This window comes from Panthera uncia, chromosome B4 (assembly GCF_023721935.1).
Source record: "Panthera uncia isolate 11264 chromosome B4, Puncia_PCG_1.0, whole genome shotgun sequence".
Classification (NCBI taxonomy): Eukaryota; Metazoa; Chordata; class Mammalia; order Carnivora; family Felidae; genus Panthera; species Panthera uncia.
The window spans coordinates 66,689,749-66,713,032 of record NC_064809.1 but is presented as its reverse complement, the minus strand read 5'-3'; the positions used below and the strand labels follow the sequence as shown (position 1 = coordinate 66,713,032).

The 23,284-nt window shown below is 35.3% G+C and overlaps 1 protein-coding gene across 2 annotated transcripts in view; it reads right to left on the bottom strand.

The window, feature by feature from the left end:
- CNTN1 (contactin 1) overlaps nt 1-23,284 on the bottom strand; it is a 364,093-nt gene that overhangs the window by 21,364 nt on the left and 319,445 nt on the right. For both annotated transcript variants that reach the window (XM_049625293.1, XM_049625294.1), the window contains one exon: nt 22,820-22,976. In XM_049625293.1, the coding sequence (XP_049481250.1) occupies nt 22,820-22,976 (157 nt within the window). The remainder of the gene's footprint in view (nt 1-22,819; nt 22,977-23,284) is intronic.

Here is a 23,284-nt window from a genome sequence, read left to right as displayed (position 1 = left end):
TTTTTTTTTTTTTTTTTTTTTTTTTTTTTTTTTTTTTTTTTTACATTTAATCACCAGCTGCTGCTTTGGATTCCCCTTCTGCTGTAGTTCTATGCAGGGTCTGTTTATCTATGCATGTCCCAGAGGACCATTCCTGAGAAAAAGTATTATAAAGAATTAGTGTCCCTATAAAACCCCCACTTGTCTTAGACTCAAAATCAAGCAATCATTACATCTAATCACATCCACTAGAGTACTCAATTTGTAAATATGAACAAGCAAGGTCAGTTGATCATCCAACTCTGGATTTTGGCTCAGGTCATGATCTTATGGTTTCTGACATTGAGCCCCACGTCTGGCTCTGAGCTGACAGTGTGAAGCCTGCTTGGGATTCTCTCTCTCCCTCTTGCTCTGCCCCTCCCCTGCCTTGTTCTTTCTCTGTCTCTCTATCAAAATAAATAAATAAATATTTTTAAAAATACTAGGCATTAACAGAAATTCTTACTTGATAGAAAAATGCTTACAATGAAATATGCCTTAGGAAATATTTATAATTCTGAGTTTAATATTGCCTATAATGTATATTCTTTCTTTTTCTTTTAATATCGATGCTGTAACTCCTGGCATTTATTACTTAATCAATTATAATTTATAACTTATTTATTTATTTTTATTTTTTTAATGTTTATTTATTTTTTAGAGACAGAGAGAGAGTTTGAGCAGGGAAGGGTCAGAGACGGAGACATAGAATCTGAAACAGGCTCCAGGCTCTAGCTGTCAGAACAGAGCTGGACATGGGGCTCAAACTCACGAACCATGAGCTCATGACCTGAGTACGACACTTAACCCAGAGCCACCCAGGTGACCCAAATTGTCTTATGTCTTTTTTTGAACCCAAAGTTCTACATAAGTGTAATAACTCAACAGATATAAGATAGTATCTTTTATTGTAATTTTTAGATACACCTTTAAATATAACTCACTTTTTAAAAAAATCTTTTTAATGTTTTTATTTATTTTTGAGACAGAGAGAGACAGAGCATGAGCAGGGGAGGGGCAGAGAGAGAGGGAGACACAGAATCTGAAGCGGGCTCCAGGCTCTGAGCTGTCAGCACAGAGTCTGACCCGGGCTCAAACTCACAGACCACAAGATCATGACCTGAGCTGAAGTTGGCATTTAACTGATTGAACCACGCCGGCGCCCCAGATTGTATTATGTCTTTACTTGGACCCAAAGTTCTACAGAAGTGTAATAACTCAACAGGTATAAGATAGTATCTTTTTTGTAATGATTTTTAAACATATCTTACTTAGTTTAAATGTTTTAAGGATCAGTTAAATTTCTTTTCGGTAAAGAAAGCTTTTCAGTCCTAGGTAAAACACAAAAAATAATATATGGCTTCAGGGAGCTGCAAAAAGATGTGTTCAGCCATCAAAATCACCCTTACAAAAGGCAAAGTAATTAACAAAATCACAAAATAACCAGTTTTCCAGAAATGAGCAATCCTCTAAAAGACCAGCTCTGTGTTATTAGCAGAAAAATATATTCAGGGAGAACAAAAGAGACAGAAACTAAATACATTTTTATCTGTGTAGGACTTTATTCTCTATATCAAATTCATGTTGGGTATCAGGTACCCATGTCAGTATATTTATATGTTTGGAGGTTTAGGCAGCACTTAATGACTATATAAAAAGAAAGAATGTCCTTCCATTTATAAAAACCAAAGCTCTCTCCAAAACCTCGGAATATATAATGTTACTACATTAGTTGAGGTATTTGGAAGAATATATATAAGAATTATGATGGCTATATATTTCATATATGGTAGCACCATTTTCCCTACTTCCAATCTTTCTCTATTAAGCGGGTTTGCCTTGTGTTTCAGGTTTCTCCTTGAATTACAATTTCTTTGTAGTCTTAGAATCATATATAACAGTTCTCCAGTTGTCATGAAAATCATCATACTAAATAATAAGCACTTTTTAATTGTGTCAATTTTTCATTTTTAACATTTTCTCCAGATTTTATTTTATTTTAGAATACGTTCTTTATGACTTGCTATATTTAAAGAATTTCTTTTTATCTTATATTTCAATCTTATATTTTAATCATGCATATGTTAGAAATCTGATACATGTGTCTTGTAGTTCTTGAGGGTCAATACATGCTCTTTAGACATTTATGATCTGTGTTCTTAAGACATTTTAACACATCACTATTTATTTAGGTAACTTTTTTTGCTAGTTAATCTGGGAAAATAAATATTGAGTCGAAATGCTTTGCCAGGGTTTTTGGAGAATAAAATATAAATATTTACCTATAAGTTATATGCTTCCTAATTCTAAAAAGGTTTTAAGATAGTTTGCAAAGATACATAAATTATGACAAAGGAAAAATAAGGAAATTGAGAAGAAGGAAAATAAATTTAGGAAAAAATAGACTAAGCTAGGAGAAAATGATATCAAAATAGCAACAACAACATGCACCAATGCTGCTACTAATATTACTAATATTTATGAAGTAGTTATTTAAAAAGCACTTTACTTACATTCACATATCTTCAATTAAAATATACAATGACCTATATACTTTGCTATAGGTATGTCAGAAATATGGCTCTGAGCTTTGGCCAAGCAACACAGAGAAATAGATCAGTCATTAAGTTAATTATCCAAATGATAAACAAACAAACAAATAAAAACAAAAACAGGTAATGTGCTCAAGAAAGGCTTTTCTATTTCTGGTCCTGAGATAAGAGGTTAAGGGGCAGTCCATCTGGGCAGGTCCCTGGAATAACAATCCATCATGATGCTAACACAATACTAGAAATGCAACAAATTAGGAAAGTATTTTTTTTTTAACTTTTCTTAATGTTTTTATTTATTTTGAGAGACAGATCAGGAGCAGAGGAGGCACAGAGAGAGAGGGAGACACAGAATCTGAAGCAGGCTACAGGCTCTGAGCTGTCAGCCCAGAGCCTGACGTGGGGCTTGAACCCATGAACCATGAGGTTGTCACCTGAGCCAAAGCTGGATGCTCAACCGACTGAGCCACCCAGTCACCCCAGAAAGTTTATTTACCAGAGGGGTTGTTTTTCATCTCCCCTCCCTCACCTGAATTCCTTTTCATGGAAAGTACTGTATGGAAGGAAGATATTTGTAACTTAGAGTGTATGTGCATAGAACATAGATTTCCTAATAAATATGCTCTAATAAGTAATATATTAGTTGCCTACAGAGGAGAATGGATTTATTTAACTGTATGTATTTTTCCTTTTTGAGTGTGTGTGTGTGTGTGTGTGTGTGTGTGTCAGAGAGGGGGAGTGGTGCTGAGGAGATCGATTTTTCTAGAATTTAGACAACAGTGGTCATATTTCACAACCTACTTCTAATAAGATCTCATCCTTCCCATTAAATAGTATACAAAAATTTCAAGAATACTTATTTAATGTTAAATATTAAATTATCTTATTTAAATATTTATTTACTAGCCTGGGCCAGGGCATTTACTTGTCTAGATTCATCCCTACTTAAGAATATTTTTAACCATCGTTCCTTAAAAGAAGGACACTGTGTAGTACAGCAAAACATATCCTCTACAACCATCTAATAATATGGTAGTAGATTTTATGTAATTGTTTTTTGCTTTTGTTCTTTTTTTTATAACGTTCCTCAGGATAAGCCAATAGCAAAATACCAAAGTACAATACGATAAAAATTAATCCTATGAAGGTGCAAAAAATGTCTCGTAAAAACACAGCTCACTGACCTTTTGTACTGATAAATTCAGAAAATGATTGCATCTCTTGGGAATGGATGGAAGGGGGTAACTCCAGAGAGAATGCATTCTCCAGAGGGACAATATGGCCCTCATGGAGATGAAAACTAGATCTTGCGAGTTGAAAGGATCTAAGATAGTACAATGGTTTTTGCATCTCCAAAGATGCAAAATGTACATGAAGAGATATGCAGAATATCTGTGGTATTAAAATGTCATGGGTGGCACAGTTTCTAGGCAAAAATGTGTAAAAGGGCTTATTAGTGAGGTAGTAATGAAACAAGGTTGAGAAACACTGATATGGAGTATTATCTCTCCCAATCATGCTTTTGTTTGGAATTGGATGGCAAAAGTTTAAGGCATAATAAAACAGATTTTGATGTATTCATTTATTATTCACAATAATAGTACATAGTATCATTTACTATTCATAATAACAGGAGGTAACAATCTATTCATCACTTATTACTCACATACAAGATAGACACTTAATCCTATTCTACATATAAAGAATAGAATATACCTTTTCTAAATAATCAATGCATATAAGTAATACAAATATATACAAATATATAGGAATAATATAGGCATCTTGATTAGAGGAGTCAAATTTTTCAGGGTATTAGAAAACCAATTAAGAATCTCACAGAAATAGATTTATATTTCATGAGCTGGGGAGATAATGGTACTGGCCAAGGTTGAGACAGATAAGACAAAATACAAAAATGAATATGGGACCTAGTCCTATTCTGAGTAAGATGGAATGTGATTGCAAGTTTTTGTACAGGTAAGCGCGACATATGTGAAAATGATCACTGTGGTCATTCTGTTGAGAATGAATTGTATGGTGCTAGCTAAGCACAAAGCAGAGAACACAGATGTCTAATGCAATAATCCTGAAGATAAAGCATGATCACTGAACCATGATGGTGGCAGCAAACCTAGAGGTTTCTAGATATATTTTAGTGGTGAAACCAATAAGATTTTTTGATGAAATGAATATGGTATGTAAGGAGGAAAAAAAGTCAAAGATGACTTCAAGGAATATTGGAAATATTTTGTTGAGATGGGTAAAAATGTAGGAAGAGCAAATATAGTGGGCCAGGGGGAAAGTTTACTTTAGATATGTAAGCAGAAATAGTGGTTAGTGATTAGAGAGTTGAATAAATCAGAGACTTATAATGGAGAGCTTTCAGCCTTTAAATCCTTGGAACTGTATAAGATTACTTAGACACTAAGAGGGATACAGTTACTGAAGTACTGAGTCCTAGGGCATTTTAAGTTCAAAAGTTGGAAATATGACCAGGAGCCAGCAAAGGAGACTGAGAACAGCAGCTTGTGAGGGAGGAGGAAAATCAAGAGAAACTGGTGCCCAGAAAGCCAAGGAGGAGAAAGTGATCACCTGTATTGATGCTACTAAGAGATTAAATAAGGACTGACTCCTTGATTAAAAACATGAAGGTCATTGGTGACCTTCACAAGACATTTTTGATACAGTGTTGGAATGAAAACCTGATTGAAGCAAATTTAAGACAGAATTGGAGAGGGGAATTACAGATTGTGAAGATGGACAAATTATCTGTTGCATTTTGCTCTGAAGAAAATCATAGAATCTTGCAATAGCTACAAGGAGAGAGCTTTCTTTTCTTTTCTTTTCTTTTCTTTTCTTTTCTTTTCTCTTTTCCCTTCCCTTCTCTTCCTTTCCTTTCGTTTCCCTTCCTTTCCTTTCGTTTGCTTTCCATTCCTTTTCTTTTCTTTTCCCCCTTAAAGATGGGAACTATTGCTAAATGCTTGTAGGGTGATGCAAAAAAAATGAATAGAGAAAAGGAAAATTATGATGCAGAAGAGAAAAGAAAGAATGGCTGAGGCAATACCCTTGAATTAACAAGAGGTGTTGGAATCTGTCTCATATGTGGAGAGTGGACCTTGAGTAAGAAAGAACACCGAGTTCCTTCAGGGTATTAGGAGGGAAAGTATGGCACATATTTAGATGTTGGCTGCTTCTGACTTCTTCCATTTTCTCAGAAAAACAGAAGAAGTTATTGACAAAAGATGAAGATAGGAAAGATATGTTGGAAACTGAAGGAAGGAGAAGTGCAAAAGAGTTGTCAAGAAGAGGATAAGAATGAACGTATGAGGAAAATCTAGTGGAATGGCCCAGCAGCACTGTGGTCCCGCTTAAAGTGAGTTCTCATGAATTCAAGGTGGTGTAACCAGTCTTAATGTTGGGTATTTTTCTTTAGCCACCTTTAGCTTTGAGAACGTAAACATAGATATAAGTGAACAGTTGGACTTAATCCATGAAATATCAAGAGAGTATGTGAAGTAAGAGAAGTAAAGATATGTGTGGGGATTCTATAAAAAGGAGTAATTATAATCTGTGTCTGTGGGAATTAAGGTAGATATGAAGAAATTAAGAGAGAAACAGAAAAAGTGATAAGATCAATGGCTTATGGTTTCTTGTGGGTCAAAAATTTTGGAAGTCAGAGTACTAAAAGATGAGAGGAAAGATAGGTGGTGGTCAGAGACTAGACTCTTTGATATTATAAAAACAGCAATAATAAGGTGGGAATGGAACCACAGGAAGGACAACATAAATGAGCAGTGTTTCAAGTGAGAGGATAGGGTAATGTATGGATTATCTATATGCATATTGAAATCAACAAAAGGTATGACAGAAATAGTTTTGGAGACATTTGCAGTGATCTGGGCTTGTAACTCCTCAAGGAATGAATAGAAATGATCCAGGGAATTGGTAAAAAAAAAAAAAAACAAAAAAAACAAAACAAAACAAAACAAAACAAAAAAAAAACTTCAAAAAGGGAAAATGAATGAGAGGAACAAATGCTATGAGATTCCAAGCAGGGTGTTTTGGACAAGAAAGGAGAATACTACTGAAGCAGCGACAAGAAGCAAGGACAACTACCCTGCCACCAGGCCCAGTGTCCACGGTGTCTGAACAGACTGCAGGAGAAGCAATGTCATTGGGTAGAGCAAGGTTTCAGATGAATTAAGGGGAAGGAAATATTCAGTGAAGAGATGGACACTACAGGAGACTTTGCTGATGACTGACTATGAATTCCAGAGGTCAGAGTGAGAGGTTTTAAGAGTTATGTATGGATAGAAATGGAATCATAAAAGGAGCACCCAGAACTCCTTAATCAGGGACTCCTGGGCTACTTTTGGTTAGTGTAGTAAATGCGACCTATGGGAATGCTTAGACCTGAGGGTCTCCAGGCAGATAGTGTTGGGGGTAAATTTTGGGCATGGGAATGGACAGGGAGATCTTGGCAGGAGCTATTCAGGCACATAGTACAACAGAAATTTGTATTTAATCATAGTTTGGCTTGGCTACGTGAGGAGCATAAAGGGAGAATGAGGCAAACTATAGATAAGGTAGTGGTTTTAATTACAGGCCATGGAATGCTACAAATAATGCTTTCACATACATTAAATATAATATCTAGAATTAAAGGAAAAAACAATTATATTGAGATACATTTATAGAAATATCAAGAAAGCAAATATATGTTTATTAGCACAATAAAATTTTATGTGCACATCAAATAATAAGAACAAAAGTCAGGTCTAATAAATGCCATATTTTTGAAGCAGTAATACTGCAACAGATGAAATATATGAGAATATCTGCAATTGTTATTGGTGACAGTAATTTGTTACTTCAATTTATATTTCAAGGAATAATACATTTGACTTAGCAATTAGTGAAAGTTACCATGTCATTTTTTCTCATTAAATTTTCAATGACCACTCATCTTTTTGTTTTTGTTTTTTTTCAATGTTTTATGTATTATTTTTGACAGAGAGAGAGGGAGCAGGGGAAGGACAAAGTAAGAGGTAGACAGAGGATTTGAAGTAGGTTCTATGCTGACAGTAGTGAGCCCAATGCAATGCTCAAACCCACGAACCATGAGGTCATGACCTGAGCTAAAGTTGGACGCTCAACCTACTGATCCACCAAGGCAGCCCATGGGGACCACTCATGTTCTAGTTCACATTTAGGTCTGTGAACCCCTGTCTCCATTGTGATCAGAAGCAGGTTACTGAGGCAGGGCAGGAAGACAAGATCATCAAGAAAGAGGAATTGAAAGTCCAGGGCATTGGAAGGATCATCCACACAGATGTTCATATCCAAAGAATTCACAACTTTTGGGCACATCTACTTTGAAGCAGCCCCTGTGGATTGAGTCTCCTTAAGCTACTCCTCTGTAATCTACAACATCCTTCACTCTTCCAGCTTCTAATGGCCATGTGACCAAGGGTGTTAATTTGCAGGGCCTGAAGCTGTAGGTTACTGAAGAAAGACAACTGGCGGGAGAAATACATACTTTTGTAATATGTTCTAAACGATTTATTTCCTCTTGGTCTGGCTCATTTTGCAGAAGGTGTCTGTAAAAAGTGCCTCTGGAATGTCTTTTGCTTCACTGAATTGCTTTCATACTGTGAATAATCTACTGAGGGGGCTGACTTCTAGCCTTACCTAACTTTGGGAAGGACTTTGAGACCCAAACATTCCTTTCATAAATCACTAAAGCTGGTCCCTAAAGTAGTATTAAATGGACCATTTTAATATGTTGATATATCACTTTCCAGTTTAAGTGTTTCATATTCCTTCTTATTATAGCATTGAAGGTTTCCAGTTCTATTTGTGAGAAATTTCCAGGGATTCAGTTTTAACAATGACAAACTCATTTTCTTTTCTAAGTAGTTTTAAAATTTGTGTTACTGTGGGCAAATATCAAAACTACAGAGTGAAAATTTAAAGTCAACTCTCTTTCTCAGCACAGATAATTATCTTTATATTTTCCTGAAAGGGTTACAAATTTCAACATAGCCTATAATGTTTCAAAGGAAATTAATTTTGAAATGGTGTTTTGATGGTTGATGTATATGTCAAAGATAACATAATTATTTTAATTCACTTATTTGTTGCTCTTATTTAAGGCGAAAATATAAAGCAACATCCTATGATTTGAGGGGGTGTACCTATATCCTAATATTTCTTCCTTAGGATTATAGAATATTTTCACTCCATTTGTGTATAGAGAATAGAGAATCTTACTGTAATTTTTATGCCACTAATGTACCAACATTCATAAATGTGCAAAATTGAGCTTACTAATAATTAAAATTATACATATAAGACATGCCATTGCAAAAGATTATTCATTTTCTCATGATCAATGTATTGACACAAAAAATTTGTTGGAACTTTATATTCCACAGAGTTTGGGATTATGAAAACAAGATGAAAATAGAGAACTATTTAATAAAACTGGAATTTTGCTGATACCCCAAATTCAGAAAAGTTCATCTTTGAATGAAGATATCTCCCTTAGTACAACTGCTTCATTTTCTGAAACTTCTTCTGTGTAATTACATTCTTCAAAACTGATAAATTCCTTTAATTTACAACTCCTTTTTTGAGAACACTTACTTTATGTAGGAGTCCCTAACCATGCTAGGTTCCATTAGCAATGTTCTTTTCAGATTCTAACCTCCTAGTTCAACTTTTTAAATTTAGAAAACATCACCAAATGCAGTCTTTGAGGGGAAGGGATTGTCTCATAGGTTTGAGTATTGCAGAATATATAATCTAAATTACAAAACAAAGCAAAAATAGTTACAATTTTCCTACAGCAGTAATTACTTAAACTCTTCCTTGAACATTTCTGTTTACCCATCCAAATATTCTTTAACAGTTACTGACTTTAGATCGGACTTCTCTCAGTTTATGGACATAATCCTTGGTAACTTGTTCAACATTATTAATCCTTGTTTTAATCTAAAAATTCACATGTGATTACCATTCCTTATTACCTCAGTAAAAATAATCCTGCCTAAATTGTCTATTTTTGAAACTAACTGTATCTTTCCTATAACTTTTTGTCCTTCTGTTGCACTTTTATGAAGCTGCTCTTTGACCCAGTTTTCCCTTCTTCATTTTTCTATATCCTCATTTATTTATTTTAGTTATTTACCTCATTATTCATCTTGTTATCTAACTTTTAATATTAAGTAGAAATCTTTTTCTGTTTCCTTGCCAATATACTCTCCAGTTTTTGCTCAGATGTTCACTCCTTGAAGAAATTTTCACCATCCCCATCTGAATTAAATCTTGATCACTTTGAGCATTCGTGGAAATGCCATTTTACTAGTTTAGTAAAACCAATTTGAGACAATATGGAAAAGATTTTCAGAGAGTCTCTGGTAAAGGTCCTTCATTTAAGATGGAGCTTTGACAGAGACATACCCCTTCTTCCTTGGACATTATAGAGTCTGCGTGCACTAATTCCTAGCTTTGCTACAGCCATACTATAACCACAGAGAGAATCAGCCTTAAATACACCCGGTTCTGAGACCCCTCTGGTGGAGATGTAAGATGCTGGGAGGGAATGGCCTTGATTACATTTTTGAGACACTGATTTCACTAAGGCCTAATAGCCACCTATTTCTTAAGCAATTTAGAGTTGAAGGTTTGTTATAGACAGCTGAAAATATTTTAATAGATACAATCTCTCTGCTCAGCTACTTAAATTATTCAACTAAAAGCAATGAATCCTTGTTTCCCTTATCTCCTACTACATTAACCATGCAAGTTGCCAACTTTGGGTGATGTCAACAACCATCTGCTTTCTCTGTATCCAGGCTTGTATGAATTACAGATAGTTATATAATTATGCCACTTGGTTCTCTGACAAATTTGTTATTTGACCTCAGCTGGTCTCTCAGTTTTGCTAGATGATTCTTTTCCTTTTTTTTTTTTTTAAATCTATCTCCATCTGGATGACTGATGGACATAGCATGAACTAGCACATCAAAATTTGAGCTCTTCCTCCTTTTCTCCAGTCATCTATTTTTAGTAGATGATTCTGTTGGCCATTTCACTAGATGATTCTGTTGCCTAATCTAAATTCTTAGAGTCATGCCAAATCCTCTTTCACATCCCTTATCAAATCATCAGAACATATTGTTGGGTCTTCTTCCAAATAAATCCTGACTGTACTTCTCACTTCTACTATGACCACACTAGTCAAAGCTGATTTCATCTCTAGCTTAGACTGTCACCTTTTGGTTTGTAACCACTCTCCCTGTTTCTAGAGATTCACAGTGATTTCTGGTCCACCATTTATGAGATTTCTACTTCCTTCCAAAGAACAGATAAAATAAGACTTGTAAAATATACATCTGATCATGCCATTTCCCATCTTAAAATGCTTCAATGGCTTCTCATCACATTTAGAGTAAAATCCAGTCTTTAACCAGGACCTGTAAACCTTGTTATGATTCAGGTTCCAACTACTTCTCCACCATAATTGTGTCTACTCTCCCCACGCCTTGCTCAGTCCCAGTAACACTGGTCTCCTTGCTGTTCCTTGAACAGCCAAAGGCACTCCTAGAATAAGGCTTTATATTGTTCGAATAGGAATACTTTTCCTCCAGATAACCACATGGACCTTTCCCTCACCTCATATGGTTCTCTTTTCCAGTGTTATCTCATCAGAGCAAGCTGTTCCTCCCACTCATTGAAAATGTAGGTCCTAGCTATCTTCCATCACTCTTTACCTACCTTCTTCTGGTTTACTTTCTTCTTCAGGTATTATCACTATCTGTTGTTATATGTTGACTGATTGATCTTGCCTCCTCTCTTTAGAAAGTAAGCTCTGGGAGGTTGGCTTAGAGAAAGAAATAAGACCTTCACCCACAGTATTTTATGGAAGATTTTCTCTTGAAATTACCAGAAATTACCAGTAACTTTGTTATGGGATGAATTTTGTCCCTTCAAATTCCCATGTTGAGGCCCTAACCCTCAGTACCTCAGAATGTGACTGTATTCAGAGATAGTCTTTAAAGAGGTAATTAAGTTAAAATAAGGTCATTAGGGTCAGCTCTAATCCAATATGACTGGTTTTCTTATAAGAAGAAAAACTCAGGACACAAACATACAGAGGGAAGACCCCATGAAGATAGGGGGAAGACAGCTGTCTATAATCCAAGGAAGCCAACCCTGCTGACATTTTGACCTCAGACTTCTAGCCTTCAGAGCTGTGAGAAAGTGAATTATTGTTTAAACCACTCAGTCTGTGGAACTTTGTTATGGTAGCTCTAGCAAGGTAATAGACACCTCTAAAATGTCAGATTCAATAAACTTTCTTATTCATCAACTTTGTCAATCCTCTTTTAACTTCTACAACTTTGAAATAAATTATGTAAATTAGTACTTTTAAAAATATAATTTAACAAAAACAACAACAACAACAACAGACCACTTGCATACTTAACAGCCAGGCAAAGAAATAACATTGTCACCATCCTATAAGCCCCTTCCTGATTGCCCTCTGCCCCCTCACAAGGCAACATGGTACTGAATTTTGTGTTAAGCATTTTTCTCTTTTGGGGGAAAGTTTTACATGTCACTTACATACCTCTTTAAACATTGCTTCATTATTTTCTGCTTTTGGATTTCATAGAAGTGGACTTAAATCATATCTATTATTCTATAGCTTGTTTGTATGCACTAAATATTTGAAGGTTTTTAAGATGAGAATTCATTATTTTGCACATAAATGAACCATATTGATCTAACATTAATGACTTTGAAATGCAAACTTGAAAAAATATTTGCTACAAATAGGGTATGAAAATGCTAATTACATTGCTTTACAAAATGAGCATAAAATTTTAAGGAAAATTATTAATGTTAAACAGAGAAAAAAACATAAACAGAACTTCTTAGAAATAAAAATATAAGTAGCTATTAAACATATTATTCACCTCAATAGTAATTAAAAATAATAAAAATTATGAGATATTTTTGCCCAATTAACCAAGAATTTTTGAATACTGAAATGCTAGTAAAAATTGTTTAATGATAAAATATAGGCATTACTGTTTAGATAGCAATTTGGCAATTATCAAATATTTGCCAAGTGTTTGAAAGGTTCTGCCTTCTAATCCAGTATTCTACTTGTGAGAATCTTTTCTAAAAAATAAGAAATTTTGAAAAAAAGATTTATATACAATGTTGTCCATTATGATGTTATTATAACACTGTAAAAGAAAATACAGAGGGGCGCCTGGGTGGCTCAGTTGGTTGAGCGTCCAACTTTGGCTCACGTCATGATCTCGCGGTCTGTGAGTTCGACCCCACGTTGGGCTCTGTACTGACAGCTCAGAGCCTAGAGCCAGCTTCAGCTTCTGTGTCTCCCTCTCTCTCTGCGCCTCCCCCACTCATGCTCTGTCTCTCTCTGTCTCAGAAACAAACATCCAAAAAAATTAAAAAGACAGGGGCGCCTGGGTGGCGCAGTCGGTTAAGCGTCCGACTTCAGCCAGGTCACGATCTCACGGTCCGTGAGTTCGAGCCCCGCGTCAGGCTCTGGGCTGATGGCTCAGAGCCTGGAGCCTGTTTCCGATTCTGTGTCTCCCTCTCTCTCTGTCCCTCCCCCGTTCATGCTCTGTCTCTCTCTGTCCCAAAAATAAATAAACGTTGAAAAAAAAAATTAAAAAAAAAAATTAAAAAGACAATATACAGAATAACTAAATATAGTTGCCACATTGTTATCTGTGATTGTTGGTGATCAAGTGATATTAATCATTATTTTCTATATCTTAGGTAAGTCTCCCTTTTAGATATATTTATAATGCAGCCCCGATAGCTACGGGTTTTCTCGCCCTATATTTTTAATAGTGTTTCTAATACGGATTTCTATATCATGAAATCAATTTATAAGTTAAGAGCAATTTTACTTCTTTTCTCTAATTTCATTTAACATATCCTAAAAAGCCAGGTTTGGCTGGGTTTTTCTTGTCAGTTTTTTTTTTTATTTTTTTTTTTTTAAGGTTTATTTTTGAGACAGTGAGAGACAGAGCATGAACAGGGGAGGGGCAGAGAGAGAGGGAGACACAGAATCTGAAACAGGCTCCAGGCTCTGAGCAGTCAGCACAGAGCCCGATGCGGGGCTCGAACTCACGGACCGTGAGATCATGACCTGAGCCAAAGTCGGAAGCTTAACCGACGGAGCCACCCAGGTGCCCCTTTCTTGTCAGTTTTGATGGTTATCATGCAAAGCTACTTAGTTTTGGAGAAAGTGTGCTACATTTTTTCTTGGATTTGCAGCAGCATTTCTGGTGGTCATTATGTCCTTCTGCCTATCCCTGGGATAAAAACGTGAGAACTACATTCCTAGATGCTCTTGCCAATGAGAGGCACAGAGAAGGGGTGGGATGTGGAAGGGCCCAGAAAAGCAGAAGCTCCTGCTGCTTTTGCAGCAGTGGGCAGGGCTCTGGGCCTCGATGGTGCCCAAGGTTCCAGTGGTGCCAGTGCCCTCACAGCTTCTCCTGTGGTTCCCTCACTTGGGAGCTGCAGGCAGATGGACCACCAACAGGGGCTCCTTTCCACTGCAATTTCTTATTTTTCTTAAAGCCAGCAGACATTCTAACAACTCTTATAAAAGGTTTTATTTTCTGTTTAAGAATCTAATTCAATACCTGATTAAAATATCCAGAGATGTTTCATCTTTCCTCAAAGATGAAACCTCTTTCACTGAAAGAAGACAGAAAAGAAAGAACTTCATAGAAAGCTATGGGTTGATCCTATGAGGTAGATTTTATCAGAAACTAGTTCAACTACTATAGGATTGATCAGAGATCCATAATCTATTGATTAAGGTTATTGATAAGTCTAAGGGCTGCTTGTAAAATGGGTGAACTGGCTCCCCATCACAGATAGTGTTTGAACTGAGGTTGAGAGAGAAAAAGCCATGAATGTCCTGCAGAGAATTCCAATGCTTGGAAAAGAGTCAAACAAAATGATGTAGACATTTCCCTCCAGCAACTTTATGAATCTTTTTTGCTATTCTTATCTTTTTTATCACTAAATTTCACATATTTTGATAATTCGTACAGAAAACCTTCTAAAGTGTTTTCTCCCTCTGAAGCATATATAATGTCTCCGTACACATTCTTTAATCATTTGTCCTAGAAAAGGTCTTGTAGTTTGCTTTGCATCTCAGAGGAGTAACAGACTTGTTATCTTATAAAATGATTCTTTCTGGAAGGGAATCTACCTACGCTGATGGGCTTTCAGACTTGCTCTCTTCTTTACCAACTCCCCTTTGCTCCACATCAATATACTGTCTACACTACAACAAAAATGGTCTTTGATCAGGTTGCATCACTCATCTCTGAAAACACGCTGATATTCCCCCCAGAATAAAGTGCGGACTCCTGATGGAAGGCTTCAAGGATGGGGCGATGGGAGTTGGAATAAGCGAAAAAATGGTCTGAAATGAGTCTGAGATGCAGTCAAGGCCAGGCCTTTCATGGTGTTTTCCCCTATGCTGTCTCCAGCACAACCCCCACTGCTACTCACCAGTCACCCTGGCCTCCTTTCAGCTTCTTGAACATGGCGGGCTCTTTCCTGCACTCCCTGCGCCTGTGACTCTCATTCCTACTTTTGTGGTATGGCTAGTTCCTTTCCTTTAAATTTCATACCAGACATCACCTAGTTAGGGCTTGACCTGATCATCCTATTCAAACCAGTTCTACTTCCTTTATTCTCTAAATTAGCCACTGATTTTTTTCTTATAAATCCTTAAACCTACATAAAAATGGATTTTATTTTTGGTGTTAGTCCTTTATTCTCCTGATAACCTCTAGAATGCAAGCTTCAGGAGGGCTTGTTAATTATTGTAACCAATAACAAAGTAGAATGCCTGACACATTGTAGGTGTATGGTAGATGTATATTAAATGAATCAATTTTCTGGAGAACAAAAGTATTATGAAAATATGTAATGTTTTAATACTAAGTTTTATTTATCAAAGGAAAAAATTATTTGCACATTCTAATACTAAAGTACAGCCTCATAGACTAAGACCATCCTTCATAAACTAAAATTATTTTGGTCGTAAGTAAATCTTGGAGGATTATTTTTAATTTTTCTTTCTATTCTTATAATGCATTCCACTGGGGAGTTTCCCAACTAAATTATTTCTAAGTCTAAATAAATGAAGAAAATAATATATTTGGACTCTTGTGTTAACTTACTAGTAGCTAAAAGAAACCTTGGAGAAGATCCAGGAAAACCCGAGTTAGTTTAGATGCAGAAGTGCTATCTTTAAGTCAAATGCAGAGACACACAAAATATTATTTTGTTCAGATAGTTCTCCCTCCATTTCATGATTGTTATGAAAGTAGGAGTGTTATGTACAGCTGGGATGTCAGAAAAGGTTTTAAGTGGATAGTCATAATTCAAAGTTAGTGAAAGGAATCTATACTTTAGAGGTAATTAAAAATTTCTTAATGCTTTATTTATTTTTGAGACAGAGAGAAAGAGAGACAGAGAATGAGTGGGGGAGGGGCAGAGAGAGAGGGAGACAGAATCTGAAGCAGGGTCCAGGCTCTGAGCTGTAACCACAGAGCCCAATGAGGGGCTCAAACCCACGAACCATGAGATCATGACCTGAACCAAAATTGGATGCTCAACCTACTGAGTCACCCAGGCACTCCAAGGTAATTTAAAATGTAAGCTGTTTGTCAGCCTAGAAATACAAAGGCTGGATTGGTCCACTTGAACTCTCAAATTGATCCCACACAGAACTTAGCAAAGGAAGACAAACTATTTGGCTACTTCAAAATAGTTGGAGAGATAGCCTTTCCTAAATAATAATATTTGATTATGCCATAATCACAAATACAAGCTTTTAAAGTTATCATGATGAACTTATAAGAATGGCATTCAACTCTCATATGACATACCATTCCAATTTCTCATCTTAGTATATAATTTATTCATGGCAATCTATTTGTCCCAAATAATACAGGACATTTACAACATTACAGATTTGGGGGGGGGGTCATTAAATTATATAGTAGCCTATCATTAAAGAAGGCAAGATACAGTAATTCTAAGCCCATCATGTATACTACCCTCTCCTCCTGTTATATGGACTACTGTACAAGATTAGATGCTCAAAATAATTTTGGCTTTTGAAATGCTTACACTGAAAAAGTGATGAAATCAATATAACATTTTAATTTCATAATGTATGAATTAAATCTAAACATCCCAACTACCTTCTTGTTCCTTTTACAATGTACTAATAACTTAGGTAGTAGAGAAGGGGGCATGTGAGTAACAGAGTTAACATCTAAAGATTGTATCTAGAGAACAGTTTCCTAGTCCTTCCTCTGCTGCTAGTGGAAAGATAAGGACAAAGTGAGAAAACAAAATGCGTTTTTCATCAGTGTTTAAGTCAGTGGCTTTGGTTATATAGTTTAACTTAGTAACTTAGGAGTTGCCAAAAGTAGTAGGTTAAATTTTGAGTTTGCATCATCTATGGCAACATCAGAATAAACTACAGATTTATTAGGAGATACAAAATCAACAAGATGAATATACAGCAACTTTAAATCAAATGGAAAAGATGTCTTGTTCTTTTAGAACCTACCCTAGACCTGACTGACCACTGCCCTCTTTCCAGGACAGACCATTATCATCTTCTAATCATTCTATAATGATAACCTTATAATTCTACTCCTTAAATCTTTCTTCTCTACTATATACATTTTCCACAACCACCAAAGTGATTTTTCAAGTATAAACAACTGATCCTGTTATTCCTACCTCCTTGAAGCTTTCAAATGATTATGGATTGCCCTTAGGAAGAAGTCTGGCCTCTAAAAAGCCCTTAAAAGTCTTCTTTGATTTGACTAAGGTATCTTTTACTAAAACTAAAAAGAAAAATAAAAGCTCAAAATATGCACATTCACACATAAATAAGGAAATACGTACTTCTCTGTGGATATTTATTTATGGCCACAGATCCTTGATAATCTATATTCTAAAATTTATAGTGAATATGTAACAAGCCAAACTAGCTTATTAAAATTTACATTCAAAGTATTTTGTAACTATTAGCACATTCTTAATTTAACTACTAATGATGTACAAAAACAAAAGATTCTTAAGAGACAATAGAGAATTTCTTAGAGATAGTACATTTGTGATGAAACATTTGTGGTGTTACATTTGCCTAGATGTGAACTGTAAACATCTAATGGGGAATAATGTATTAAGACAGCAGTACCAGTGCTCAGGTCAGAGAGAAGCAGAGATGCAAGTTACCATGTCAAATAAATTTTCTAGACTATCTCTCATATGAAGTCTTAAGCTTTGTAAGAACCAAACTGTGAATTAGCACATGGCATAATACAAACCATGTGCCTAAGGGAGAGAAGTGTATCAACATTCTGGAAATATAAATCATAATTTAAGTTATCCAAGTTATTCTTATAACTAAATTTTACTCTACGCAGAAATAGTAACTTCATTTAGCAATTATTTGTTAAAACCCTGTTTTGTGCCAGATGTGTCCCCGAAGTACTGGGGATTCAAAGGTTGAAGAAGTCAGATAAGAGCTTGTTCCCATGGAGATTTACATTCAAGTAAGGATGGAGATAGATGATAAACAGCATAAATTAATACATGAAGTAATTTTGAGTAGTTATAAATATTATTAATAAAATAAAAGTGATGTGATAAGATATAGAAGAAGAGTAGGGGGCTATCTTAAATTGGTGGTCATACAAGTCTCCTCTGAGGAGGTGACATCCGAGCAGAAACAAAAATGACAAAAATGAACCTGCCATGCCAAGATTCAGAGAATTCAGGCAGCAGCAGGAACAAGTACAGATGTTTCAAAGTAAGGATAACATTGAATGTATGTTCACGAAGAGAAAGAAGGTCATGGAACAAAGATGAAATCACTTAATCGAGATAAGAGAGTTTGGCCAGATTATTATAAAGCACTACAGGCCATGGTAAGGAATTTAGATTTTATCCTGTGGGAAGTCTTTTTAAAAGGAGAGTTGCATGATTTGATTTAAGTATAAAAAGATCCCTCTGGCAGCTGCATAGGGAATGGACTGTACAAGGCCAAAACTGGAAGCCAAGAAAATTGTTAGAATCACAGTAGGGCCATCAAGGGGTGATAGTGATGTGGAAGAGGAGGGATATGAGATATATATGTATATATATATAAAATATGTATAAAATATATATACATATATATGTATATATATGTATATATGTATATATATATGTATATATATGTATATATGTATGTATATGTATATATATGTATATAATATATATAGTATATATTATATATAATGTATATAATATATATATACTATATATATACACATATATAGTAGCACATTTTAAATATATGAACTGTGGGGGCACCTGGTGGTTCAGTTGGTTGAGTATCTGACTGTGACTCAGGTTATGATCTCACGGTTCATGAGTTCAAGCCCCACATCAGGGTCTGTGCTGATAGATCCACTGTCCCCTCTTGCTCTGCCCTGACCTCGCTCACACACTCTCTCTCTCTCTCTCTCTCTCAAAAATAAACATTAGAAAAAAAAAAAAATATATATATATATATATGAACTATGCCTGGACATAATGTAGGCATTTCATGTATATTTCTTGAATGAATAAATAAATGAATGAATACATGAATAGCATAATGCTTATATAAACATTAAAACATAGTAATGTACTCTATTCCTGACATCATATTTTAGTCACGAGAACAGAAACAAAGGAAAGTATGAGGAGTCTTTTACATTCACAAGAAAGCCTAAAATTTTCATTTGCATTCACATGCTTCTTTCATTTCAAATAAGGTAAACAATTTGCAAATGAATCTAACTTAAAGAAGAAAATTTTAGAATGGGACGACCCACCAAACCTCTGACATTTCCTAATGTTAGTTGTGGAGTTTCTTCATAGAGTCATGGCTAGAATAAGAAATAAATAATAGAAATTCTGCCTTAATAAGAACATTGCCCGTTAGTTGGCAAAAAAGGAAATTATTCACTTGAGGTTTCTAAAAATAGCTTGCTCTGTGCCTTCTGTACGCGGGCTGTTCACACTAGTGTCAGAGTGTGCCCGTGGTGGGCAGCATGGGGTCTCTGCCACCTCCCAAGAACCCATTGTTAATTGTTTAGAAAACTGATGAGCAAGTGGTTAAAAATACTGTTATTAAAATTGAAATTATTTAAATTTCTTAAGTAAATGAGGAAGTTTAAAACAAGGTAGTAAATTCTCAAAACTCATCACTTCCTAATTCCTCACTGCATTTTTAATAATAGTCTTTGAATGTTTATTTATTTTTGAGAGAGACAGAACACAAATGGAGGGGAGGGAGCAGAGAGAGAGGGAGACATGATCTGAAGCGGGGTACAGGCTCTGAGTGTCAGTACAGAGCCCAACATGGGGATCAAACTCACTGACTCTGAGATCATGACCTGAGCTGAAGTCAGACGCTGAACGGACTGAGTCACCCAGGCGCCCCTGTTCTGGCATTACAAAAAAATTTTTTTCAGTTTGTTTTGAGAGAGAGAGAGAGAGAGAGAGAGAGAGAGAGAGAGAGAGAGAGAGAATCTTAAGCAGGCTTTGTGCACAGAGCCCAATGTGGGGCTCAAACCCACAAACCGTGAGATCATGACCTGAGCCAAAACTCAAGTTGGATGCTTAACCGACTGAGCTACCCACGTGCCCCTATTTTACTGCATTTTAATATCATCAATGCTCTTGAGGTTATTCCTCTGCATCTGTGTGGTGGCTACCACCACATATGCATAATGGTGTGCTGCTCAGCATTTCATCGTAGCTCCACATTTAGTGATGTCATGTGGGAAGTTTGAAATCAGACATGACGGAAATATTTACACCACAGAAATTAGCAAAGTATAAAAGCCAGGGCTTCTCCTCACCCTAAGACAGTCTGCTGTTTAACATCTACCTGCACATCACTAGTTATCACTATGCTGAGGCTACTGTTACTGCTACGGCATCTCCAGCTACAAACTTCTGTAGTTTCAACCCCAGAAGCTGGGTTTTGCTTCACATCAGCGATGAAAAATGAAGGGTAAGGAAATAAAGAGAGCAGCAGTGGGGTATGGCAGGCTTCTTAACAAGGAAGGTTGGTTTTCAAATCGATTTACAGGGTTCTTTTGCACTTTACTACCCTCAAAATAAGGTGCTCATTTCCCTCTGATTTCCTTTGTGGAACAGCCCTGTTGAGTGTGAAACCACTCAAAGTGTGTGCTAGCAAAGTTCAGAAATTAGAAAATGTTTTAAAAATAAAAACATGCCATCTTCTCCTATCATTAGTAATGACTAAAAGGAAAACTAATGTTGGGGCAATGCAATGGGAAATGCACTCATATACAATGACAACAGGAAACTAAATAAATATATTTTAATTTGGCAACATAAAAGTAAAATACTTTATTAAATTATTTCAATTTAACCCACAGAAAGATTAATTTATAAAAATGTATTCAAAATAGAATTATTTATTATAGTGGAAACCAAAATGGATAGATACATCTTATACATTTGAGAGAATATTGTGTATAATTTTAAGTGAAATTTAAAACATTTTGAATGACATGGGGACTGTTTGTGTAACATGATTCATAAAAGTAGGATATACCATTATACATTCAACAGAAGCAAAAATGCAAAATTATATATAAATGTAAATACAAATAAATATAAATATATAAATAATATATAATTTATAAGATATTATATATTGTAAATATATTATATATATAATATATAATAATTATATAATTTATATAAAATATAAATATATAAATATATATATACACACACACACATACACACATACTGAACACTAATTGTAGCTAATTTAGAGTGTTTGGAATATGACTTTTTTCTTTTCAAATTTTGGCAATTTACAAATTTTCTAAAGACACACTATAATAATGTCTAAACTAAAAAAAAAATCAACATAAGTTAAATGCATGAGAAAACCTATTTAAACAATTTGCAAATAAATCCAAACTTAAATGAGAAAATTCTAGAATGGCACTATTCACCAAATACATTAATCTATTTAGCTATAAATTATCATTTTTTTCTAAATCAGTGATCCCTGTCTTTAATTTAGCATCTTGCAGTGTTTCAGAGACTCATAAAGCTCTCAAATTAACATCATTTAATTCATTATAATTAATCTATAGCATGCAGGATGAGAAAAAAGTATCAAAATTTAAATAATAGTGTTCTACAAGTCCACACAAGAGATGAAGTCACTGCCTCAAGTATTTATTTTGGATTATCCAGTGCTGTGAGAAATACAGTTTGCAGAATAAGGACACATACGCTGAGACACAGAGAGAGATAGTAAAGGAAGGAGCTCCCATCTAGTTAGTGTCTTTCTATTTTATTACTATACTAATATACATAGGACAAAGAAAAAGGAGTTAGAAAAGTATTAATAGTAGTCCAGTGAATTTCTTTATTTTATTTTATTTTTTTAATGTTTATTTATTTTTGAGACAGAGACAGACAGAACATGAACCGGGGAGGGTCAGAGAGAGAGGGAGACACAGAATCTGAAACAGGCTCCAGGCTCTGAGCTGCCAGCACATAGCCCAACGCGGGGCTCGAACTCATGAGCTATGAGATCATGACCTGAGCCAAAGTCGCAGGCTTGTCAACCGACTGAGCCACCCAGGCACCCCGTGAATTTCTTTTTGATAAAAGTTCGGATGTTAGTATTTAATGGTCTATTATTACGTAAAATTTTAATGCATTGTGGTATTTCTTTCCATTGAACTATAGTTGACATACAATGTTACAGGTGTACTACATAGTGATGCAACAAGTCTAGATGTAATGCTAGGCTCACCGTAAGTGTGGCTACCATCTGTTACCACACAATGCTATTACCATACCTGCATTATGGTACTTGAATTATGCTTTGTCACCCAGATAGTAATCAAAAAGTATGCAGTATGTTGCAAAGTTACTTTTGTGACTTATAAGGGAAGAAATGCCAAGTTTCAGGACATCCTTGACAATTCAGATTTCCTTAGGAAAACACTGATACTGGTGTGCATACCAATCCTACCTTTACTCTTGAGAATCCATATGGCCTACAAATATACAAGTAATTAATGGAAATGTGTCTTAAATGACTGGCTTACCTGAAATTTTGACTTGAGACACTACTCCATCTCCTCCATCACTGTGTGCACGAACCTCTACAACATACTCTCCATCCCTGGGGATTGGAACTTCTATGGAGTGTTTATGAGTTGAATACAGCTTGCCATCATGCTGGCCATCGGGTCTATAGAGAACCTGAAAAAGTCCCAAAATATGTATATTTAATAAAGTGGTAATAATGAGCCAATGCCAAAACACTAAAACCAAAATAAAAATGCTTAGACTTTTATTAATAATAAAAAAAAATTCCAGGAAGCTGTTTAATACTAGCTAGAAAAAAATTATGTTATTTTTAATTCACAGAAATTGATTTCACCTATTATTTTAGGGTGATCCAAGAGAAAATGCCTTAAGCATCTGACTTTTTTTTTCTGACCTAACATAGAGGCAAAAATGTGTGTGTGTGTGTGTGTGTGTGTGTGTGTGTGTGTGTGTGTGTGTGT